At 34.0% G+C, this 27566-nt stretch overlaps 1 protein-coding gene across 1 annotated transcript in view; it reads left to right on the forward strand.

Annotated features, from left to right (window-relative positions):
• Nucleotides 1-27566, forward strand: part of MALRD1 (MAM and LDL receptor class A domain containing 1) — a 631174-nt gene that overhangs the window by 209381 nt on the left and 394227 nt on the right. The window contains 2 exon segments of the mRNA XM_063780496.1: nt 3437-3547; nt 7244-7457. Of these exon segments, the coding sequence (XP_063636566.1) occupies nt 3437-3547; nt 7244-7457 (325 nt within the window).

A 27566-nucleotide genomic window follows, 5' to 3' on the forward strand; every position in this document is an offset into this window, starting at 1 on the left:
TGCTTAGGCAATCACATTTTCTGAATTTTCTCTGTAAAAGTTCACAGTGCATAATTTGGTATCATTAAAATATATTCTGTTAATAAGTGAAAATGGACAATTACCAACACTTCACTAGATTTATAGTGGTATATGGAGTAAAAGCTTTAGCAGAATTGGACATGAATAGCTAATAAGTAATTTTTATTCTATTTAATTATGAATGTTGTCTCTATGCTGAGGTTACAGCTTCTGGGTAATACTATTTTACACTTGAAACATATGCAGGTTTCAGTATCAGTGTTCTGAGTATAACCACAATCAAATAAATATATACACTTGGGTAATATCTGGATGTGTCTTCTTGTTGCCTTTGATGGTAGTAGTGCTACATTCTGTAATAGTCTTTTTCACAATGTTTCTCTGTTAAAAAAATTAAGCTGTTTTAAACTCATAACATGTTTCAAGAACAGCACAGACAACTCCAATATACACTTCACTCAGAGATCTTTTAAAAAAAAAAAAACAAAAAACGAGTTGTCCTGGTAATGTCCCCTATAGAAAAAAAAATCCAGTATAGGATAATATATTATACCAAGTTAATTCTTTCTACTGTCTTTCAAACAGGAATAATTCCTTATCTTCCCTAGGTTTTTATAAACTTGATATTTTAAAAGCCGATAGCCAAGTCATTTTGTAAAATGTCTCTTAGTTTAATTTTATTGTGTTAAGCTCTTTTTTCCTATTATATAACCAATATCGTGTTATTTTTATTGCATCCTGTTAGTGATCCTTATAAGCCCCATTACTTTTGTTTCTTTGTTATCAATAAATATTTTGTGAAGAGATATTTTAAGGATATGTAAAATATGGATTTCATCTCCATTTTACCCACAAATTTTTGCCTTCAGTAGTGGCTTTTTTTTTTTTTTGCTTGAACTAGTTTTACAATGCTGATTGCCTAATTGTGATTTTCTAACTCAATTATTCTGTCCACATTTGTAGGTTGGATTCATGTTGGAAAAAAAATTCTCATCCCTCTGTTTGTTTGCATATTTACTGTTTTATATCAATGTGGACTCATAAGTTTCTATTTTAGTCAATGTATTATAATCTATTAGTATTATTATTTATTTGCTCCTCAAATTGTCTCAGATTTGGAAATAAGAGTCCCTCTTAACGAACTCCATGTCTCTCTAAAAAGGCCCATTATTCTTTGAGCATATTCTTTCTATTTGGCCAAGATGTTACAAACTTCACCTTATTTTTATCCTGTCCTGTCTCTGGAATTAACTATTCTTTCAGAAAGTCCTGTATTTTTTTTTTTCTGGAGCATCCAACATATACAGGCCAGAGAAGAGTTCTGGAATATTAATTCAGATTCCCAAGTCCTGTATTCCCATGCTGTATATGCCCTGGTAGAGAATAATGCATAAAGTTCGTGAGTAATATGCGTAGACACCTCAGTTATATTGAAGAAGCCAACTCAATTTTGGAGCATCTCTGTTTATTGTGTTTCATAGCTTATGTGTTTCTTTCCAGGAAGCCCTGTCTGAAATAAATCCACGAATTCCAGAATTGTATGTACTCTGAGCAGTTTTAGAGTAGGGCTATCTTGCTGGAAGCAATCTATTGATAAGGACTCTCCCCCTTTTAGATACTATTAGCTTGCCAAGAAATCTCTAGCATATTTGCAACAAGATTAGACGTGAGTTTCCTGCTTTCTTTTTCCTCAGTAGAGAGATACAGACTGTGACTAACTGCTAGGTCATATGTTTTCCAAAAGGTTGATTGCAATATTAGTAGTAGGTGCTACCCTGACTCCTATTTTGTTTTATTCTAGGATTTTCCTGGCTGTTGTTATTCATTTTTCTAAAGAAACTTGAGATAAACATAGTTTCTTTCAAAAAACATATTAAATTTCATATCAATTTTAGAATTTTTTTATAATGTGAGACTTCGTTCTGAAAACAGTTAAAAAGTATATTTGTGTGTATACATGCATGGTTATGTTTAATAATCTAAAGACATCCAAATGGTCTTCTGGGTTGACGTTAAAACTTATTGTTGTAAATTGACTTTTTAAAAATGTTTTCAGGCAAAACAATTACTACAACTTACTGTAAGATTTTTGTCAATAAAATGAGAATTGTTTGCCTGGAATATTGTGGGGTTAAGATTGATGATGTGAAATATGCTTTCATTTTTTCAGTATAAAATTTGGTATTGGTAGATGAACTTTTTTAAAAGGATTAAAATTTTGTAAGTATGGAATTATAAAATGAATAAAATGATATCAATGCCTTATTTTTGTGTATGGATAAATAAAATAACATTAAATGTTGCATTAGTAAGTTTCTTGAACATATTTTTTCTCAGTGATTTGTATATAGTGTGGTATTAATATAAAGAAGACTCATTTGCTATACATTTTTTTCAATGCCTTTCAAAATTGATTTTTACTTATTGGTTAGAAATGACATTTTCTTGACCTTGATAATGTTCCAAATTAATTTGAATTTTATAGACTGATCATTTCATGATAGTTTTGCTAGTAACACATTATTTTTCTATGACTCTGGAAACTCCAATTATATTTTTAAAATGTGAATTTAATTAAAAAAACAGGTAATGAAATCATTAAAATTCATCTTCACTTTTAAAAGTCAGGACTTTCACAAATCTTTTATCTGAATAATTATTTGGTTGTATAAATTCTATTTTTAAAAAGTAATGTTGTGAAATCATTTAATACACTATGTAAGTCAGTTATTTTAAAATCAGAAATTGTTCCACTCTCCTTTGAGCCTTAGTTACTCTCTTCATGGCTCATTTTGTATCATTCTAAAAGAAGAGCCATAATAGTTTCCTGAGAGTAATCTGGATTCTGCTTTACATTGGGGGTACAGTACTGATGAGAACACGTTTGTTTCATGGTTGTTGGGCAGGAAGCTCTTACTGGTGCAGCATAAATAGATGCTCACTCATCTTACCCATCTGTGCGCTTACAATGAAATGAGCTGACATTGTAACATTACTGCCTCTCTGGAACCGTCTAATGAGAAAGATCATTCTCAAAAGAGTGTTTTAGTAAGCAATTCCATACTTTCTCATTTGACCACATGAATATTATTTAATATATAAAACAGCAATTGTTACTGCTGCCAGATTTTTAAAAAGTTAATGCAGTTGAGTTCTTAATTAAATGGTGCCCAGATACCTTAGGACTTGACTGACAGATATTCATGCACATCTTTATTGTAGAAAGCTTGTGAGGTACGCTAGGGGCACAATGCTGTAGAAAACAAAGATATCTAATAAAAAATATCTTAGCTCTTCTCTCCAGGACTTCATGTTGATATTGCAACTAAAAAAAAAATCACTGGAAGAATTCTACATGTTTGCAATTTCTCAAGATAAAATACTTCAATGCCTTTTACTTGATTTATCTCTGTAGGTACTCATCAAGAAAGATAACGTTACTTCTAAATTGTGGGCTCAAACTGGACAGCAAGGTGCACAGTGGAAGAGAGCAGAAGTGTTTTTAGGCATTCGTTCACATACACAGGTGTGTAATACAGGTAGTTATGGGGTGAGTGAGTTCTGCTGATTTTTTTCATCCTCATTTATTTCCTTCTCTACTCACAGTCTTCTTGCCCCCGTTCCCTTTTTGATGTGTTCTGTGGATGCGTGGACACCACGCTTAACACTCCATGGAGCATTTTACATAAGGGATTGACAACTTCAGAATACTCTGATTTCTTCCAAGTAGATATTCGTACCTCTAGGAACATTTAATTTGAATAACAACCTTCCTTCACTCCCTAATCAGCCTCACACGTATAAGGAACATTTACCTCTGTTTTGCAAATATATTCTCAGAGCTTGTACAGCAATTAATTCTTTCAACCCTAATTTAAAAGATAGTCTTTGGAAAACATATTATATTATTAAACCTTATTATAGGGAATAGATTCACCTAATTTAAAAATATTTTTGGGAGGCACAGTATTGTGTAATGCTGTATTTGTCTTCATGGAATTTGTGACAATAGTAAGAGGATCAGACCTATACATATTAATAACTAAAGAAAAGTACTAGTACGAAGATGAAAATGTTTAAACTGGAAATAAGCATGTGCTGAAATGTTTGGCACAAAGCATATTTCTTATGGATTAACGAGAAAGCAAGACCTCCATTGGCTGTTGTTTTATTGGGAATTTTCTCAGAAGATGAGGCTTAGCTCTGAAGATTTGTTAAAATTTGAATAAGCAGAGTGAGAACACAGAGCCATTTATGTACAACATTTTCTTCTTAGTCTTAACTGCCTGGGTCTTAATTCCGTGAATTTAGAGCCGTTTATCTCCAGATAGAAGGGATAAAATTCTTGTTAAATATTGCATTTTCACTCTTCCATGTGCAGCTGGGGTAGCCAAGTTGGCTGTGAATGTTCAGATAAATACATCTACAATCATGTGCTTTCTCTGATAGATCAGCTCCTCTCAACTCCAGTGGGAGTATACAGGCTTCCATTGTATAAAAGCACTGAAAAGTGTTACAGCCAATTTCTTGGAATGATAGGTGTGGTAAATCCCATGTATCTTTTGCCTCTTTCTGGAATCCAGTTTTCTTATGAATCACTTGTAGATAATTTAGGATATGCATAAGAAGGAAGTTCAACCTGAAGCAGTGAAGACTGAATATCAGTTTCATAGCCTTGCACAACATGAAACTTTTTATTACAGGGATCCCAACTGTTCAGCCTCTCAGGTCTTTAAACTGAGGCGAGAAGAAATCTCAGCAAGAACATGTAGAAAATTCTACTCTGCCACACTTGGCCTTCCACCCCAGGAGATGAAGTCTTAACTATTTCTGTGCATGTAAAATATTTGTATAGTAAAATCGTGTTTGAAGTAATATTAAGGGGAATTTCAGCACATACAATCAATCATTAATTTAGCCATTCTGAATTTCTAATTTTTCACATATTGAGATTAAAGAGGAGTATACCCCTGATTTTTTTGACTCTTAAAAGTAAATATTAATGGCTTGTGAATATTTGCTGTTTTATGTGTGATTTCTTCCATATTAAGCACTTACTACGTGCAAAGCACATTGCTATGCACCATGCACGAGAGTGACAGTGGTTAGTTAGGCACACTCTTCGTGATTCTGCCATTTCTTACAAGATTGTTCTCTTTAGTCTCACAAAGATGACTGCCTCTAGCCCTTGGGGAAACATATAAAATATTTTTAGAAATGGTATGCTGAAGCATCACTGGGAAGCTTGTATAATTTTATTTGGGAACCCCCCCCCAAATTTAAACAAAATATTTAATTACAATAATTTTTACTATTCGAGCAATTGGATATGTAGCAGTTACTGAGTGCTACATACTATTTATGAATTTTTAAAAGATTTACTCATTTTGCTTTCACAATAACCTTTTGAGTTACATAGTATTATTATCTCCATATTATAAATTAGAATACAGAAATACCCAGATGTTAGGTCTTTTGTTCTAGTTATGTAACTACAAATGGCAGAGGCTGACTGTAGACAAGGTCAGGCCTTCCACCAGTCCACAATGCAACTGCCATGCTACATTGTCTACCAAATTTTACAAAAATGATTAACCCTGACTATATTCTGTCTGAAGAAAGATACATTGTAGTTTCTCTCTTTTTTAATAACAGTTAATCACATTTGGTATTAAAGTCTAGGGAATCCCAACCAACCTTATATGAAGCATTGAGATATAAGTGATGATTTGATTATTTGAACAAGGCAAGCATCTGAGGTTGTACCTATATGGCAGAAGATAAGCCAGTTAACAGTGCAACACTCATTGCATTATCTGATTTCTTATTCACAGAGCATTGCAGCATATATTGAAATTTTAGACTATCCAGATAATAGAGTATCTTTTATATTTTGCATATCAATATTTTTCCATTGCTAAATTTCCCTTTTAAGAAAGTCGTAGTCCTTATTATACTTTCTGGTTTCATCTCTTTTTAATCACTTTCAAGCTCTTCATCTATCTTACTAATATTTTTTTCTTTCCAAGCTCACCTACTATGAAGAGCAGTCTATTCCTTTTACGTAAAGTCAATATATGTACACAGTTATATTTTTTTTTGATAATGTGAGAGGCATGATTTCAATTATTCCAACCTCTCATGTTAAGAGGAGAACACCTAGGTTCACACAATAGTATAAAGACCTACTGCATCTGAAGGAAAAGAAAAAAACTATAATTATTTCTTTTAAGAAAAATAATTGTCCAGAATTGGTCAAAAGATATTTCTAAATATGGTAACAGTAAATATTTCGTGCAAAATCACTAAAGTAAAACTGTCCTTGTTAACTCACCTCCAATTGTTCTAAATTTTTTTGAAATATCTCAATATTTCTTATGTTAACATATACATACTTAGCTTGCAGAAAAACTTAATAAAAAGACTGAATTCATTTCTCTGAAAAATCCTAAACTACAGAATATGTGATGTTTTATGTACCTGTGAAACAACATTCATTTTTATTCCAAGCAATGGTATTGTTAATAAATTGAAGATGGAATTTGTAAAAGCATTAATGATTCCTGTTACTATTCTTCATTCTTCCTGATTCTACTGAAGTCCACACACGTGGGAAATCATTGTCAAACAATAGGACACATGAAGATTCTGCTCATCACATACATAAATCAAAAGCAAATCAAAATCATTTCAATTCCAAAGATGTGTCCAATTAAAAAAAAAAACTCATGGTATTGAGGACTTATCTTTTAGCTTTCAAACAGTAGGAATGGAGAGATCTGACGAATGACAAGAATTGAGCAAAATAAAGAATATACTTGTATCTTTTCATTCTTGGTACTTTATGTCATCTGATCTACTGTTTTCCTGTGCAGTGATGCTCTAAAACAGGAGTAGGTCTTGTTGGAGATCTGAGAGCTGGCAAAGGCAGTAGTGGATTGGTGTCTCCTGCAAATTTTCTAGACCCATATCCTAAAAATCTAGACATAAGCCAGTGGTGTTGCCGCTCCCACATTCTTAGGTGTTGAGGATGACCTAGGTCTTAAATGGTCCTTAAATTTCCTGGGTCACTTTCAACATAGGGACATAAAAAACAAAAACACAAACAAAAAACAAACAACAAAAAACAGATTCACGATTGATGTGCTTGATACTTAGTGTTTGCCCAGGTTTTGAACTTCTTGATTGACAGTTTAACTGTAACTGGCTTTTTTTTTTTTAGATTGTCTTCAGAGCCAAACGTGGTATCAGTTACATAGGAGATGTAGCAGTGGATGATATTTCCTTCCAAGATTGCTCCCCTTTGCTTAGCCCAGAGAGAAAGTGTACTGCTCATGAATTCATGTGTGCTAATAAGCACTGCATTGCCAAAGACAAGCTGTGTGATTTTGTGAATGATTGTGCTGATAATTCAGATGAGACTACTTTCATTTGCCGTAAGTAAAAGGGTTCTGTTTTCTTACTTTTGCCTTCAACTCCCACAACCTTACTCAATATCTGTGTTTATTGTTGAAACATGCAGAGTGTGTGTATCTCAACACCAGGGGAAGGTAAGGTGATTTAACTTGACACGTTCTCTCCTTTCTCTGAATAATTCATTTATAATCATAATTCATTTAAAACCAATTGATGGCTGTGTGTGTGTATGTGTGTATTAATTGGAGATAAATTGGAAAACAGGTGTCTTCAAAGAAAAACAGAATGGAAACAAGTATTTTTCATATGAAAGTTTTTTGTTTTTTTTTTTTTTTTGAGACGGAATCTCACTCTGTTGCAGGATGGAGTGCAGTGGCGTGATCTCGGTTCACTGCAAACTCCGCCTCCCAGGTTCAAGTGATTCTCCTGCCTCAGCCTCCCGAATAGCTGGGACTACAGGCGCCTGCCACCACGCCCAGCTATTTTTTTGTATTTTTAGTAGAGGTGGGGTTTCACCATCTTGGCCAGGATGGTCTTGATCTCTGGACCTCATGATCTGCCTGCCTTGGCTGCCCAGAGTGCTGGGATTGCAGGCATGAGTTACCTGGCCTGAAATAATTTTTTTTTTTTTAAATGACAGGCAAAATTTTCATTAAAGACAATTCATGCAGGACTGGTGAGCCTACAGCCTCTGATGCATTTCAGAGGATTGTCATTTCTCTGTGTATATTGTCAGATGTGATAGGTTGTTAAAAAAAATCAACACCCTGTTAAATACCTGTATATAAAATAGACAAAGTGATCTCTCAAGGAGATACATATCAGCTGTGTGATATGGTTAAAGGAGATCAACTCATAATGAACACCATATATTAAAATATCCTTAGCTAAATGCACCATATGTACTCATTCTGCTAAGCCTGTAAGATTGTGCAACATAGTCCAATTGTTGCTTCATTTAACTGCAAGTGAGGTGTATATAAATTGTCAAAATGAAGGTTGACAAATTATGTCACCATTACCTTTAATAATTTCTGAGATAGAATATTGCAGTTTGATATTATTTGCTTCTTGGAACCAAACCTGGAATATCATGAACAACTTCAGTATATAGAGCTTACATATATATAGAACTCTTAATGTTCAAAGCCTTTTTATTTATTAATCTTCATTTGAACTTCAGAAGTCTTGAGAGGTACGTGGGAAAGATATTATTAGTGCAGTCAACAGATGAAGCTGTCAACAAGAGTGCCTTAGGTTTTGTCAAAGTTCATAAAACTTGTACTGACAGAGTTGGTCCTAGAACACAAGTATTTTATTTATTATTATACTTTAAGTTCTCGGGTACATGTGCACAACGTGCAGGTTTGTTACATAGGTATACACATGCCATGGTTGTTTGCTGCACCCATCAACATTAGGTATTTCTCCTAATGCTATCCCTCCCCTAGCCCCCTACCCTCTGGCAGGCCCTGGTGTATGATGTTCCCCTCCCTTTGTCCATGTGTTCTCATTAGAATTCAAGTATTTTGATTTATGATCCAATGTTTTGCCCAAGCTACCACACCACTTCTTTTTTTAAAAAAAAAGGTTATTTCAACTTTTATTTTAGAATCAGTGGTACATTTGCAGGTTTCTTGTATATTGTGTGATGGGGAGATTTGGGGTATGATTAGTCTTGTCAGCCAGATAGTGAGCATAGGACACAATAGATTTTTAGCCCTTTTCCTCCTCTCCCTCTCTCCACTCTAGTAGTCCCCAGCTCTTTTTGTTCCCATGTTTATGTCCACATTTACACAGTGTTGAACATCCACTTATAAGTGAGAATATGCAGTGTTTGGTTTTCTGTTCCTGCATTGATTCACTTAGAATTATGGCCTCCACCTGTGTCCATGTTGATGCAAAGGACTTGATTTCATTCTATTTTATGACTGTGTATTATTCCGTGGTGTATATGTAACAGATTTTCTTTATTCAATCCACCATTGATGGGCACCTGGATTGATTCCATGTCTTTGCTATTGTGAATCGTGCTCCGATGAACATAGGAATGCGTGTATCTTTTCGGGAAAAAGATCTATTTTCCTTTGGTTATATACCCAATAATGGAATTGCTGGGTCAAATGGTAATTCTGCTTTGAGATCTTTCAGAAGTCTTCAAACTCCTTTCCACAGTGGCTGAACTAATTTACATTCCCACCAGCAGTGTGTAAGCTTTGCCTTTTCTCGGTAACCTCGCCAACATCTGTTCTTTTTTGGCTTTTTAATAATGGCCATTTTGACTAGTGTAAGATGGTGTCTCACTGTGGTTTTGATTTGCATTTCTCTGATGATTAGTGATACAGAGCATTTCTTTCATATGTTTGTTGCCCCTTGTTTGTCTTCTTTTGAAAAGTGTCTGTTCATGTCCTTTGCCCACTTTTTAATGGGGTTGTTTTTTGTTTGTTGAATTGACTAAATTCTTTATGGATTCAGGAAAGTAGACCTTTGTTGTATGCGTAGTCTGTGACTATTTTCTGCTGTCTTGTAGGTTGTCTGTTTACTCTGTTGGTAGGTTTTTTGTTTTTTTTTTTCTGTGCAGAGCTCTTTAGTTTAATTAGGTCCCACTTGTCAAGTTTTGGTTTCGTTTCAATTGCTTTTGATGATTTAGTCATAAATTCCTTTCCAAGGCTGTTGTGAAAAATTCAGTTTCCTTGGTTTTCTTCTAGAATTTTTATAGTTTTGGGTCTTGCCTTTAAGTCTTTAATCTGTCCTGAGTTTATATTTGTGTATGATAAAAGGTAGAGTTCCAGCTTCATTCTCCTGCATATACCCTATCACTTTTGTGTATAACTGAATCTTAAAAAAAAAAAAACTTAATGTTTTTACCACCAAGAGATGACAAGTGTTTGAGAGATGATAAGTGTTAACTTTGGTTTGATCAGTACTATAATACATACATATATGAAAACATTACACTGTACCCCATAAATATGACAATTACTGTATCAGTTGAAAACAAAACTTATTCTCTACAGTTATAGACATAGATGTCCTTTTAAAATCACATGACTATATATTCCTTCAATTTTGGGTTATTTATTATATCCATTATGTGAAAAAGGGAAAATACTTTGCTACTCTGGAATTCTGTATTTATTAATATTTATCTTTACCTTATGAATATTTTCTGCTATTAGTTATTTTTGTATCAAATGCTTGTAGATTTTCTTCATTGTCATTTTCACTTAAATATTACACAAATAAGGTTAACAGTTAAATAGAGCACATATAATGCTTTCGAATTTTATTTGTAATGTTTCCAGTGTATCTCTTTCCTAGAGATATAGTTTAGTGTAATTTTTCAGAATTCAAGGTATCATTTTATTTCTGGCTAAATATTTCTTGAACTCTTTGTATTTAGGCTCTAAAGTTGTGCGTATTTCTAGGAATTTCTCTCTGTATTAGGGAAAGTATGCTGATTTACCAAGGGAATCGGAAACATATTAAAAACATACTGTCTTGTTAGTTCTTTTATTTCAAACCTAAAGGCAAAAGTAATCATGAACCTTTGGAGGATAAGTTGTATCAGAAGGTGCTTTTTGGTGAATGATTGCAAAACCTCTTGTTCTGTGTTTTTTTTTTTTTTTTTTTAGATTTGAGTGGGCATATTCATACCGGTAATATTAGAGCAACAAAGCTGAATTAGTTCCAAATAATGCATAGGAAAAGTAAAACTTTTTCAGCTCCTAGGACAAACAAACAAATCAGAATAAACCTGATTTTGGCATTGGTTGCCATTACATGAGAATTATTTCTTTTAACATAGCATTGCTAATTTTTTTTAAAAGTTCAACTGTGTTTCCAGTCTACTGGTCTTAAATGTTACGTTTTAGTTATAAAGTGGCTGGAATCTGCCATATGAATTATAAGTGATGTTATTATATTTATATGCTATGAACTTTGATGCCCTAATTTGACCCAGAAGAAGAGAAAGATAATATTAAAAGAATCACCATAGCAACTGATTTCAAAAGTTTGGCTGGCAAGCAACCATGTATTTGGGTTTAAATTCCGCAGTCTCCTTTCTTTGTTTTGTTTTGAGAATTCTAAGTAAAGCTTGAACACATAACATAACTCTGAGAAGGCTTTGAAAATGTGATTAGGTAGAAATATACCATCTAGGAATAGCAGAAAGAATGAAAGAAATCAACTCTTTTTAAAGATATAAAACGTTTCATGGAGAAATTTTTTTTTTATTATTATACTTTAAGTTCTGGAGTATATGTGCAGAACATGCAGATTTGTTACATAGATATACACGTGCCATGGTGGTTTGCTGCACCCATCAACCCATCATCTACATTAGGCATTTCTCCTAATGCTGTCCCTCCCCTAGCCCCCCACCCCCCGACAGCCAATAACAGACAGAGAGCCAAATCATGAGTGAACTCCCATTCACAACTGCTACAAAGAGAATGAAATACTTAGAAATCCTTTGTAATATAAACATGTACATCCTGCTTTAATTATCTGTATATCAGTGTAGACTCTGAAAGCAAGAATCTATAAAAAAGTAATTTTAAAAAATAATCTGAATAACACTTCTACAATACAGGATGTAGTCAAAGTGATTTGTGTATCTAGGAACTCTAAAATCTTATTTGAACATAATCATGCCATTGATACAGAGACTTCTATGGGAAACAACCATTTTATTAGCTTCCAAATACATTCTAATTAGCTTATTTACGGATGAGACACAATTCAGAGTATCTCAGGCATTCTCCAAATGTTTTAACTTTGTGCTGTGGTAAGGATGCAATAGAGTTGACCAACAGAGTCAGTGATCTGCACCTAAGGGCATATGTAACACAGTTTCACAGCTTCAGATATGTATCATTTTCAAGCACACACAGAACATTTAGCAAGGAACAAAAAAGGGTTATAATTTTAAGTAGTAATTTTTGATGGGTTAAAGTCACTTAGGGTATACCTTCTGAATTAGGCTGGAGATCAATGACAAGACAATGTCTAGGAAACTCCCGTTGTTTAGGAAAAAGACACTTTTAATAGCCCATGCCCCCTCCTAAATCACATTAAATTAAAAAATGTATTGAAACAGAAATAACAAGAATATTGCATAACATAAACTGTGGGCATTTGCTAAGCCAGTAGATAGAGAAAAATGTATTGCCTTAAAAAATTGTATTAGAAACCAATTAGGTAATAGCACAAATTAATGAAATAGAACACAAATCTAAGATGGAGGACTTCAGAAGACCAATAAAATTTTCAAAACCCTGCCAAGAATAACGAAAAATAAAGACAAAACTATTTAATTAATATATATTTATTGGGCAGTTGTTATATGGCAAGCAATTTTTGAGACACCTAGTATATATCATTAAATGAAACAGAAAAAATATCCTGTTCTTCTTGAGCATGTACTTTTTTGTTAAACAGAAAATATATATTGTGTGTGTATATATATTACACAAAATATATTGTGTGTATATATTTGTGTATATATTATACACAAGTAAACTTACACATATGTATATGTAAGTAAACTTTCATATACATATGCGTGTATGTGTATATGTACATAGTTAACATATGTGTATATAAGTAAGCTAGACAATTTGTTAAGTAATAGGTACACACTTACATATGTGTATATAAAATTACACAGCTTGTTAAGAGGTGATCAGTGCTATGAGAAAAAGATAAAACTTAAGAAACCATGAAATGGAAGGATGGCAAATTAAAATCTTAAGTAGCACAGTAAGGACAGGCCTAGGTGAGAAGGTATTGCAGCACATTTTTGAAGGAGGTCTGGGACCTGCTGCTTTCCTTTTTAAGCTTTTTAGTTAGAGCCATCCTAGGGAGTATGAAGTGTAATCTCATGGTGGTTTTGATTTGTATTTTCCTAATGATGAATGATGTTGAACATCTTTTCTTGATCTTATTGGCCATTTGTGTATCTTTTTTGGAGAAATGTCTATGGAAGTATTTTGTCCATTTTTTCACAGAATTGTTTATCTTTTGTTGAGTTACAGAAGTTCTTTAGAATTCTAAATCTTAAATCATTTTCAAATATGCAATTTACAAATATTTATCATCATTTTGTAGGTTGTCTTTTTTCATGTTTATTTTTAATTCCTTTACTTTTATAGCAATTTTAGGTTTACAACAAACTGAGTAGAAAGTACAGTTATCAACTGGGTGCGGTGGCTCATGCCTGTAATCCCAGCACTTTGGGAGGCCAAGGCGGGCGGATCATGAGGTCAGGAGATCGAGACCATCCTCGCCAACATTGTGAAACCCCATCTCCACTAAAAATACAAAAAATTAGCTGGGCGTGGTGACACACGCTTGTAGTCCCAGCTACTCGGGAGGCAGGGGCAGGGGAATTGCTTGAACCCAGGAGGCAGAGGTTGTAGTGAGCCAAGATCACGCCACTGCACTCCAGCCTGGTGACAGAGCAAGATTCTGTCTCAAAAAAAAAAAAAAAAGAAAGAAAGTACATATACTCCTTCTTTCCATATACCCACAGCCTTCCCCATACAAGAGTGGTACATTTTCTACAATCGATAAACCTACAATGACACATCATTAACACTCAAACTCCATAGTTTACATTAGGTCTCACTCTTGGTGCTGTATATTCTGTGGGTTTAACAAATGTATAATAACATGTATCGACTATCATAGTATCCTTACAGAGTCGTTTCATTGCCCTAAAAATCCTCTATGCTCCGCTTGTTTATTCCTCTCTACCCTTAAACAGCTGGCAACTGATTTTGATCCTGTCTCCATAGTTTTGTCTTTTCCAGAATATCATGTAGTTGGAATAATACAGCATGTAGCCTTTTCAAATTTCCTTTTTTCAATTAATAATACACGTGATAGCTCAATTATTTTTAAAGCTGGATAATATTCTGTTGTCTGAACATGCCACAGTTTATCTGTCCATTCACTCGCTGAGGGGCATCTTGGTTGCTTCCAATTTTGGCAATTATTAATGAAGCTGCTGTAAGCATGCATGTGCAGGTTCTTGTGTGGACATAAGTTTTTAACTCCTTTGGGTAAATACCAGGGAGCAACTTTACTGGATTATATGGTAAAGTATGTTTAGTTCTGCAAGGAACTGCCAAACTGTTTTCCAAAGTGGCTGTACCATTTTGCTTTCACAGCATCAATGAATGGCAATTTCTGTTACTCTATATCTTTGCCAGCACTTGATGTTTTCAGTTTTGTTTTTTAAATTTTTGCTATCTTAATAGGTATTTAGTAGTATGTCGTTTTTTAAAATTTGCAATTTCTGATGACATATGATGTTGAGCATTGTTTCATTTGCTTACTTGCCATTGTATATCTTCTTTGATGAGGTGTCTGTTTAGATCTTCTGTCTGTTTATTAATTAGATTGTTTGTTTTTGAGTTTTGAATGTTCTTTGTATATTTTGGATAATTTTTTTTATCAGATGTATCTTTCACATATTTTCTTCCAGTTTGTGACTAGTCTTCTACTGGTAATTTGCTTTACAGTGTCTTTCAGAAAGCATCAGTTTTAAATTTTAACAAAGTCCGGCTTACCAATTATTTGTTTCATGAATTGTGCCATTGGTATTGTATTTAAAAAGCTATCACCATAGCAAAAGATCATCTAGATCTTCTCAGATGTTATTTTCTAGCATTTTTATAGTTTTGCATTTTCATGTCTATTGTCCATTTTGAGTTAATTTTTGTGAAGGATATAAACTTATAAACTCTGTGTCTAGATTCATTGTTTTGCATGTAGATGTTCAGTTTTTCCAGTGCCATTTACTAAAAAGACTCTTCTTTCACCATTGACTTGACTATGTTCTGTTTTTCAAATATCAGTTAACCATATTTTTGTTCATCTGCTTCTGGGCTCTGTATTCTGTTTGATTCATCTATTTGTATATTCTTTTGCCAATACCTCATTGTCTTGATTACTGTAACTTTATTGTAAGGCCTGGGGTCAGGTAGTTTTAGGCGTCTTCTTTTGTTTTATTTTTACTATTGTCTTGACTATTCTCAATCTTTTGCCTCTCTATGCCAGCCTTAGGATTGTTTGTCAATATCCACAAAATAACTTGCTGGGATTTTATTGGGAGTGCATTGTATCTAAAGGTCAAATTGGGAAGAATTGATATCTTGACAACCTTGAGCATTTCTTTTGATGAACATGAAATAACTCTCCATTTAGTTAGTCTTTGATATATTTTATCATAGTTTAATAGTTTTCCACGTATAAGTCTTACATCTGGCAGGGTGCGGTGGATCACACCTGTAATGCCAGCACTTCGGGAGGCCGAGACAGATGGATACACTGAGGTCAGGAGTTCGAGACTAGCCTGGCCAACATGGCGAAACCCCGTCTCTACTAAAATTGCAAAAAATTAGCTGGGTGTGGTGGCGGGTGCCTGTAATCCCAGCTACTCAGGAGGCTGAGACAGGAGAATCACTTGAACCCGGGAGGCAGAGGTTGCAGTGAACCGAGATCATGCCACTGCACTCCATCCTGGGTAACAGAGCAAGACTCCGCCTCAGAAAAAAGCAAAAATAAAATAAAAATAAATCTTACATCTACTTCGTTAGACATATACCTAAGTATTTCATTTCTGCGGGGAGAGAGTGCTTATATAAATGTTATCATGTTTTTAATTTCAAATTCCACTTGTTGACTGCCGATATATAGGAAAGCAATTGACTTTTGTGTATTAATCATGTATCCTGCAACCCACGGTAATTGATTACTAGTTACAGAATATTTTTGTCTATTCTTTTAGAACTTTACATAGGTAATTATGCCATATGTGACCAAAGACAGTTTTATATCTTCCTTCCTGGTGTGCATAACTTTTACTTCCTTTACTTGTTTTACTGCATGAGCTAGGACTGTCAGTGTGATGTTAAAAAGGAGTTGTGAGAGGGAACATCCTTGTCTTGATCCTGATATTAGCAAAAATGCGTCTAGCTTTTCACCATTAAATGTAATTTTAGCTGTAGGATTTTTTGTAGTTGTTCTTTAAGAAGTTGAGAAAGTTTCCCTCTATTTCTAGTTTGCTGAGAGTTTTTATCGTGAGTGGGTGTCGGATTTTGTCAGATACTTTTTCTCATGTATTGATATGACTGTATGATTTTTCTTCTTTAGCTTGTTGATGTGATGGATTACATTATTTGGTTTTCGAATGCTGAGCCAGCCTTACAAACCTGGAACAAGTCCCCTTTGGCTCTGGCATGTAGTTATTTTTAGACATTGTTGGATTTGGTTTGCTAATGTTTTACTGAAGATTCTCAGATCTACGTTCATGAGAGATGTTGCTCTTTAGTTCTTGTTTCTTATAAGTCTTTGTCTGGTTTTGGTATTAGAAATACTGGCTTCATACAATGAGTAAGAAAATATTCCCTCTGCTTCTATCTTCTATAAGAAATTGTAGAGAATCTTCCTACCATTTTTAGGTTGCTATCTTCTTGATTCAGCATTTGCTTGCTTGTTGTAATCTTTTGACTGCTTTCCAGAGTTCTGACAACATTGATTCGGACATTTTCTGCTTGCATTTTGATGTGTCTGTGGTTGAACGGAGCTTAGAGCTGCCTCTTCACCAGTTTGCAGATGTGACTTCTGCTTTTGCAAGAGACTCCCCACCTACAAGTTCTGCAGTTCATGTTGCTTCTCACCCACTGTTAAATTCTTTGTGTGATGTGTCTTTTTCTCTAAATTTATTCACAGTTTTTTTTGATGTCTCAGACTTTTGTAAAACCATAACAAAATAAACCATAAAAAATATCACCTCCCACCAGGTCCCTCCCTGACATGTGGGGATTACAATTTGAGAAGAGATTTGGGTGGGGACAAAGAGCCAAACCATATAATAGTAGGTGTATATATTTATGGGGTACATGAGATGTTTGGATACAGGCATGCAACGTGAAATAAGCATATCATAGAGAATGGGGTATCCATCTCCTCAAGCATTTATCCTTTGAATTACGAACAATTCAATTATACTCTTTAAGTTATTTTAAGTAAAACTAAGATATTATTGATTATAGTCACCCTGATGTGCTGTCAAACAGTATGTATTATTATTTCTAACTATATGTATATATATATACACACACACGTACATATACATACATATATTATATATATAAAACTACATATATACTATATGCTAGTATATACATATACTAGTTATATACTATATATACAACTATGTGTATATATATAGTTAGAATGAATTAATAAGTCCTACTATTACCACGTCAGGGTGACTATACACACACACACACACACACACACACAAACACACATACACACACACACATCCCTAAGAGGATGCTTTTCCTGTCAAAAGTCTGAAAAACAGTCTGCAGCTCTACACTTGGTTTGGACTTTATCCCAAGGCCATGCCTTCATGGTGGAGCCCTGGGTTTGGTCTTTTCTGGAAGATGTATTTTAGCAGTCCACTATTTAAATGATCAATTAAAGTTTCTACTTCTGAGGTTTAAAATCTCAGAATTTCTGACCTCTCTCCTTGCCTTCTTAAATGTGTTTACTAGCTGCTCAGTTCTTTCCTGAGCTTATATTTTTCTCATGGCATCTTATCAAATACGTCAAGTAGTAGCCAATTCACATTTTCAACATTTTGCCCAAAAAGCTCCTCACACAAATTTGTAATATAATTATATACATATTCAGCTTTCCACAATATGTTGGGCACCAGGTTTCTCAAATGTTTTGATGTTACATAACATAAATCTCAAAATTTTCAGTCTCCTATAATAGTTCCTTTATTGCTTGCCATCCTGGCCATTGCTACAAATTTTAGGTAATTTTTATGTCCGCACTCCATTACAAGTACTAACTTCTGCATAAGTCGTCTGTATCATGATAATGCTGTGTAACAAACTACCGCAAAATTCATTGCCATTTAAAAACCATTTCTTATTTTCACCCTGTATGTGATGAGGTTCTGTGATTTGTTTTCTTAATTTTTAAATTTCTAAATTTTGTAGGTACATAGTATGTGTTATATTAGTTCATTCTCACGCTGCTATAAAGACATATTTGAGACTGGGTAATTTAAAAATAAAAGAGATTTAACTGACTTACAGTTCCACATGGCTGGGGAGGCCTCAGGAAACTTACAATCACAGTGGAAGGTGTAGAGGAAGCAAGGAATGTCTTCCATGGAAGCAGAAGAGAGAGAACGAAGGAGTGAGTGCCATACTTTTAAACCATCAGATCTCCTGAGAACTCACTCACTGTCATAAGAACAGCATGAGGGAAACCGTCCTCATGATCTAATTACCTCCCACCAGGTCCCTCTCTGACACTTGGAGATTACAATTTGAGATGACATTTGGGTAGGGACAAAGAGCCAAACCATTTCATAGTAGATGTCTATATTTATGGGTTACATAAGATGTTTTGATACAGACATGCCTTGAGAAATAATAACATCACAGAGAATGGGATATCTACCCTCTCAAACATTTATCCTATGTGTTACAATCTATTTACACTCTTTTAGTTATTTTAAAATGTAAAATTAATTTATCACTGACTATAGTCAATTTGATGTGCTAACTTTTTTTTTTTTGTACCCATTAACATCCCCACAAGATTCTGTGATTCGGGTTGAGCTTAGCAGGGCTTACTTGTAAGGTGTGGGTGGAGTCCAGGCTTGAGCCAGCAGCTACCTAAGGCATGTTCTTTGAGCAAAAAATAGGAGGAAAAGGGCACAAATCCAGCCATGAAAGTAAATGTTTATTCTCTGCCTGTGTCATGCCTCTAAATATTTCATTGGCCATACAAAGTCACAAATCCATTTCCAAAATCAGTGGGATAGAAAAGTGTACTCTGCATAGACTGGGAGGATGAGGGGAAAGAACATTTAATAAAAAAATCAACCAAACTCTTATACTCAATCACTTAATAGCAGTCTTTCACAATTATTACAGATATGTTTAAACACAGGTTATTTCCCACTGGATGAAATGTGCTTCAAAATATCATTACTTTTTATGTCATAGCAGTGCAAAATTTAGCATTGCTAAATAATTAAACTCACCTCTACTTAAATTTTGGTCTAGAGAGCATCAGCATCTTTGCCAGCATTGAGACCCCATCTGAGACTCATTAAATCATAAACTTCATGTTAGCAAGTTCCTCAGGTGATTCATATGTGTATTAAAATTTGAAAAGCATTGCTCTCAATAATATAAAAAATTTTACAAAGCTTTCTGGTGGAAGGGGGAGCTAGTATTGCACTCTTTAGTTCCTTGTCAACATAAGCAAATATTTATTGGTTTTAATATTTGATATTAATTTTTTAACCATTAGCAATAATTTGTTTTATTTTGTATATCTTTCTATATTTTTTACAACTTTCTCTCTGTTTTTATGAATTGAATAGACTAAAATATATTCAAGTCAAGACATAGTTCATATGCATGTATTTGCCTACTAATATAACTTATTGAAGGTTTTGAGAAACTTGTAAAAATGAGCATTCATTCAGCAAGTGTTTATTATGATACGTCTGGCATTTTTTCTAGTTTCTTGGGATAATGAAGTGAACAATACATACACATGTCCTGTTGTGGAGTTTCCATTCTGACTGTTGGTGGTGGGTGGGACACAAACATCAAACAAAATAAGTAAAATAACACTATATATATATATATATATATGTATATATATGTGTATATATATGTATATATGTATATATGTGTGTGTATAAGTGTATATATGTATATATGTATATATACACACATATATATACACACACATATTTTATACATACATGTATATAAAACACACACACACACACACACACACACACAGATATTACAGTGATTAGTGGTCCAGCAAAAAGTAAGGAAAAGTAAAGCAAAATGCTTGCAGTGGTGGCTTATAATTTTAAATAGGGTAGTCATAGAAATTCTCATTGAGAAATTAATATTTGACTAAAGAATGAAAAATGATGAATCAAGCCAAAGGATATGCGATGTAACTGAAGGAGTTAAAAAAATCAAAGACATTTTTAAAAGCCAAGAATAATTAAAACACAGCCCCTTTTATTTCATCACCGTGTCAATAGCAGTGTCGTTTGGGTTCTATAAATGCATAAGGAGAATTTCACCACCCACTTTATCCCTCAGGATGTTTTTATTTACTGAGTTTTTTGAGTTGATGTGTTCACATCTTGACTGCCCTCTTTTAATTGTTATGGCATATAACTATATAGCGTTCTCTAATTTCCAAGTAAACAGATGAATTCTAGGGGAGAAGGGACTGTGGTTTGAAGGTATAATTGTTACTTTTTGCAGTAAGGTTATATTATGTATATTATTTATTTATTATAGTAAGGTCGACGTTCCATCTGAAACTTTTTATCATTTTGTAATTAGTGCTCCGTTGTGGCAAAAATTAATTTCACAGTGTACACTGCCTCTGGGCTAGGGAGTAGTACACCAGTGTGCATTATCCTGGGTACTGAAAACCACTGACCTGCGTAATTACTTTGTTCTTAGTCAATAACCATTTAAAATCTAAGGAAGCATCTTATAATTAACACTCACATTATCTGACATATTACTACCAGATTTCCTTTTCATTTGTTTATTTGGTAAACATTAGGCAACCCCAATAGAAGTGGCCCTAGAGCAAAAACAAAGAAAACAAGATATGACCTGAATAATTGTGGAGCTTCTTGTCTAGTAAAAGAGATATGTAAATAAACATTTGCATTTCTTGAGAGTGCCAAGTACTTTTGGAGGGGCTAAATGAAGATAATTTAGCCATATATAAATACTAATCCCAACATGGGCTTTCATGAAAGTAACACATTGCTTTGAAAACAACCAGTGTGTTTTCAGAGATGTTATTAAGCATGGACTGAGAATAGCTTTTGTTTTCTTTGAAAAATTATGTTAGAAAATAGGTCAGGTATCATGATGTTATTAAGGGAGGCTTTCTGGGAAGGATCAGCTGTCCTGACTGCAGCTGAGTGACAGGAGCTAAGACCACATTCATTGTCTTTCCAAAATTACCAGCAGTGGTCCCTCCTCTCACTATCGCAGTGTCTTAAGTGGCAAGTCTTAGGATAATATTTTCCAGATTATAAAATCAGGTCGTTGACAGAGAAGAAAAAATTATATGTGAAGGACCTCTCTGAATCACTCATGAGATAATCCATATTTTCCAAATGTTTGATATATAATGTGCCTTATGAATTTTCAAAAGGTTGATGCACATAGAGTTTTTCTAAATTATTTACCCTCAAAACTGCCTTTTTCTTTGTAGGAACACAAATATGCCCTTTATAGGACGGTCATTCTGTATATCACAGTGTGAAAAATTTTGTTTAATGTATTTATGATTATTACTTCACAGAATAACAAAATACACTGGAAACCACTCTATCATAAATTCCTAATGATAATCAGCAAGTGATATTAATATTTTTAGCCTTCAATTTTGAAATAATTATGAATTCATAGAAACTTCAAAGAGAGTGCAGAAAAATACTATGTACCCTTCATGCATTTTTCCCTCAGTGGTTACCTAACTATGGTCCAGTATTAAAACCCAGAAACTAATATTGTCTCAATGTTTGAAAGTCTGCAGCATTTCATTACATGCATAAATTTGTGTAAAGCATCATTGCCACAATCAAGATACTCCATCTTTACAAAGATCTTCCTTGAACTACTTCTTTATAGTCAAACTCATTCCCATCATCCCTAACCTCAGGAAGCCACTACTTTGTTTTATATCTCTTTGCTTTATCATGTTGAGAAAGTTATATAAATGGAACTATACAGGATGTGACCTTTGAGAATAGGTCTCAAAGATCTTCTTTCTCTCAGCATCATCCTCTTGAGATCCATCAAAGTTGTTGTGTGTATAAATCACGTTTTCCTTTGTATTGCTTAGTCATGTTTCATGCTATTGAGGTAACATTCCCTGGTGCTATTTTCCAGAGCGATTGCGTCGTGTCACACTACCACCAATAATGTACACAAGAACAAGTGTTTCCACGTCCTTGTGATGATTTGGTGGTGTTACTATTTTATTTTTATATTACCCTTCTTGTAACTGAGGAGTAATATCTCACCATGTTCTTAATCTGCACTTTCCCAGTAGCTTGTAATGTTGAATATTATTTCCTGTGCTTGTTTATAATCCATATATCCCCTTGGCTGAAATATCTCTTTTGCCCATTCTCTAATTAGACTTTTTAACTGTTGAGTTTTGAGAGTTCTTTACACATTATGGGTATAAGTCTTTTAACAGACATGTGAATGGCACATATTTTCTCTCCGGCTTTGGGTTGTCTTTTTTGTTCTCTTAACAGGATCATTTGCAGAGCAAACATTTTTAATGTTGATGAAGTTCAATGTATTGATCTTTCTTCTTCCAGATCATGCTTTGATATCACATCTAAGAATACTTCACCAAGTCCTAGGTCCCTGATTTTCTCCTTTGTGTTCTTTAAAAAGTTGTATGATATTACATTTTACATTTAAGGGTATGAATCATTTAGTTAATTTTAGTCTAAAGTGTCAAATTTGGTCACAGTTTCTTTATTTTTATGTTTGCCTATAACCAACTACTCCAGCATCATTGACAAGACTGTCCTACTTTTATTTAATTGTTTTTGTACGTTTGTCAAAAATTAGTTGTACTTACATGGAGCTATTTCTGGGTTCTTTTCTGTTCTATTGATCCAGGTATCTATTCCTCCACCAGTACAAGACAGTCCGGTTAACTAAAACTGTATCATAAATCTTGAAATCAGTTAGATTAATTCCTCCTAATTCATTCTTCTTATACAAAATTGTTTTAGTTATTCTAGTTCCTTTGACATTCTATATATATTTTATAAAAATATATATCTACAAATTATTTTGATGGAACTTTGATCAAAATTGCATTTAATACCATGTCAATTTGGGGAGAAGTCATATTTTTAATATATTGAGTTTTCCAATCATGAGCATAGTAGGTTTCTCCCCATTATTTAGATCTTTCATTTCTCTCATCAACATTTCGTAGTTTTCAACATACAAATTCTATGTATGTCTTACAACATTTACACCTATTTCATTTTCTGAAGGATTATAAATGGTATTATATACTAATTTTATTTCTGTCTTCATTTCTTGGATTCAGAAATAAATTGTAATTATTTAATTTTCCTTAATTCATATGGTATGTCAATCTTGTGTCCTGTGACCTTGCTGACTCATTTATTAGCTATCAGAGTTTTGTAGATTTTCTTTGTGGACAGTCATGCCTTCAGAAAATAAAAATGGTTTTTAAGTTTTTCCCTCCTTCCCTCCCTCCCTTCCTCTCTTCGTCCTTCCCCACTTCCCAGTACACTCCTTAGTTTTTCTTTGTAGACATTTGTGCCTTCAGAAAATACAAACAGTTTTTAACCAACCTCCCTCCATCTGTCCGTCCGTCCCTCCCTCCCTTCCTTCCTTCCTTCCTTCCTTCCTTCCTTCCTTCCTCCCTTCTTTCCTTTTCTTGAGATAGGAACTCACTCTGTTGCCCAAGCTGGAGTACAGTGGCACAATCTTGGCTCACTGCAACCTCCACCTCCCAGGTTGCAGTGATTCTGGTGCCTCAGCCTCCTGAATAGTTGAGATTACAGGCGTGCCCCACCATGCCTGACTAATTTTTGTATTTTTAGTAGAGATGGAGTTTCAACATGTTGCCCAGGCTGGTCTCAAACTCCTGGCCTCAAGCGATCCACCCACCTCGGCTTCCCAAAGTGCTGGGATTACAGGCAAGAGCCACTGTGCCCGGCAGATTTTAAGTCTTTCTTAGTTTAAGCTCATTGAAACAGGGATGTAACATTTAGACTTTTGTATAGTATTTATTATACTCAATTACAATTAATCCTAAATTTTTCATCTCCATCCTAGCACTTAACCCATTCTATTAAAATGTGAGAGAACTCCATTAGGACATGCTTATTGATGAACCAGCCCCCGCATCTATTACATTGTTAAATTAATTGATCAAATGAAACACCAACCAGTAAAGGAATCATTTTTATAACTTCCCTGACTTGGCTGACAGTGGAGGTGGAAGGAAGTCAACTAATTCCTGTTTCAACATTTTCATAAAAGAGAGTACATTGACTCATACCAAAGGCCTTTTCAACTGTCAGGTTTCCCTGTTGTAACAGTGTTTTTCCCAATATGAATCCACGTTTCCGTATTTTCCAAGTATGGATTTTGAGTATACTCCCTAAATGGAACAACAAAGCCTGAATGACAGCACATCTGTTTGCATGGGTTACTGAAGCCCACTGTTCAAATTTACTGCTCAGAAAAAAATATATATTACTGTCAAAATATTACCGCTTATTGACAATACACCTAGTCACCCAAGAGCTCTGATGGAGATATAATGGGAGACTAATGTTGCTTTCATGCCTACTAACACAATATTCGTTTTGTTGTCCATGAATCAAGGAGTAATTTTGACTTTCAGGTTTTACTATTTAAGAAATACATTTTATAAGGCGACAACTGCCGTAGGGGGTGATTCCTTTGATGGATCTGGGCAAAGTAAATCTAAAACGTTCTGGAAAGGATTCACCATTCTAGATGCCATTAAAAGAACATTTGTGATTCATGGCAGAAGGTCAAAATGCTAACATTAATAGGAGTATGGAAGACGTTGATTTTAACCTTCGTGGATGACTTTGAGGGCTTCAAGATTTCAGTGCAGGAAGTAACGCAGATGTGGTGGAAATAGCAAAAGAACTAGAATTAGAAGTGGAGCCTGAAGATGTGTCTGAATTGCTGCGATCTCACGATAAACTTGAATCGAAGAGGAATTGCTTCTTACAGATGAGCAAGAAGTGGTTTCTTGAGATGGAATCTACTACTGGTGAAGATTCTGTAAACATGGCTGAAATGACAACAAAGGATTTAGAATATTACAACTTAGTTGATAAAGCAACAGTAGGGTTTGAGAGGACTGACTTCCAATTGAAAAGAAGTTCTTCTGTAGGTAAAATGCTATCAAACAGCATCACATGCTACAGACAAGTCTTTGGTAAATAGTCAACCAATGTAGCAAACTTTATTGTTGTCTTATTTTAAGAAATTGCTACAGTAGCCAACTTAGTAGCTACCTTCAGCAACCACCATCTTGAGCATTCAGCAACCATCAACATTGAGGCAAGACCCTCCATCAGCAAAAGCATGTTGATTCACTAAGTGTTCAGGTGATAGCATTTTTTGGGAATAAATTATTTTTAATTAAGGCATTTACATTTTTAGACATAATGTTACTGCACTTTTAGGACACTGTAGTATCATGTAAACATAACTTCTATATGCACTGAGAAACCCAAAATTTCATGTGATTTGCTTTATTGTGATATTCACTTTTTTGCAATGGCCTAGAATTGACAGAGCAACACATTAGAGGTGTGCCTGTGTATCCACATACACATGAATTTAGATGGAGAGAATGGAGAAAATATAAACATTTGTGAACTTGGTTAAAGGGTAAATGAAAGATATTTTTATTATTCTTGCAACTTTTTTGCAAGTTTGAAACTATTTCAAAATAAAATTTTGCAAAAATATTGTTAAGAAAATGAGAAATGCTAACTTGAAAAAAACTCAAATGATAAGTCCAAGAATGTATACATATGTAACTAACCTGCACATTGTGCACATGTACCCTAAAACTTAAAGTATAATAATAATAAATAAAAAATAAAAAATAAAAAAAGAATGTTCTTTTTAAAAGTAGATATAGTAGATAAAATTTTACTAATTTTTAATTTAAAGAAGGGAAGATACAAATAAATGTAGTTTTGGTAAAGGAGACATATAAAGGATATAGAGAACAATAACTCTGTGCTAATTTGCAAATGTCAATGATATAGTCAATTTTCCAGGGGCAAAATAACCAAAATTAACTAATAAAGCAAAAAACCTGAAAAGACCACCAACTATCAAATAACTTATCAACAAATGTCCTCCAGTTCTTTCTCCTGGGATAGATACTGCGGAGTTCTATCAAATTTTAATGAACTAATAATGCCCAAAGAAACTATTTCAATCATATGAAAAGATGGAATTTATTTTATTAAGCTAATATATCACTGATAATGAAGCCTCCAAAAATTAGACAAGTGATATTCAAACATCCTGTGAATATACATGCAGAAAAGCTTAAGATGCTAGCAAACTAAATTCATCATAATATATATAGTATATACATAGTAATATATCATACACTTTGAGATGAAGATCTTATATAACATTTTAAGTGTATTTTAATGTCATAATGTATTAATGTACCCAAATCACTGAAGAAAATAGTAGCAAGCTGATAGGTGCTGAAAATACTTGTTTAAATTAAGCAACCATTTCTTACGATATGCAGAGCATGCATACGGTTATTTTAACACATTAAAGCTGATCTAACAAATTAGGGAACAGTGAAAATACTTATATTAAAATCAAGAACGTGTCAAAGTATCTACTATTAGTATTACTATTTAATATTGTTTTTGTGGTTCTGGTCAATATATAAAACATGAAATGAAATCAAGGATGCTCAAATTATAATTATTTTTGAATGATATGATTATATAGTGCAAAAGCCCAAGAGATTTACCTTTAAACAAGTAAACATTTAAGTAACTGGGTTGTATAATGTCCACTGAAAATTTGTGGACACCTGATCACCTGGAATTTTAAACTCATGGTCACCTGGAATCTCAGAATGTGAGCTTATTTGGAAATAGGGCTTTTGCAGATGTCATCTAGTTAAAGTCCTGCTGGATAAAGGTGGGACCTAATTCTGTGACTCGTGTACTTATCAGAAGAGGGAAAATTGGGCACAGATTGACAGAAGATGATGTGAAGACAAACTGGGAGAATGACATGTGATTGATGTGATACGTCTACAAGGCAAGGAACACTATGATGGCCTGTAGCCACCAGCAGCTATGAAGAGGCAAGGAAGGATTCTTCTCTGTAGCCATCAGAGAGAGCATGATGCTGCCAACACCTTCATTTCAGACTTCCAGTCTGAAAATGAAGTCAGAGAAAAAAATTCTG

Source organism: Pan troglodytes, chromosome 8, assembly GCF_028858775.2.
Source record: "Pan troglodytes isolate AG18354 chromosome 8, NHGRI_mPanTro3-v2.0_pri, whole genome shotgun sequence".
In the NCBI taxonomy this organism is placed as follows: domain Eukaryota; kingdom Metazoa; phylum Chordata; class Mammalia; order Primates; family Hominidae; genus Pan; species Pan troglodytes.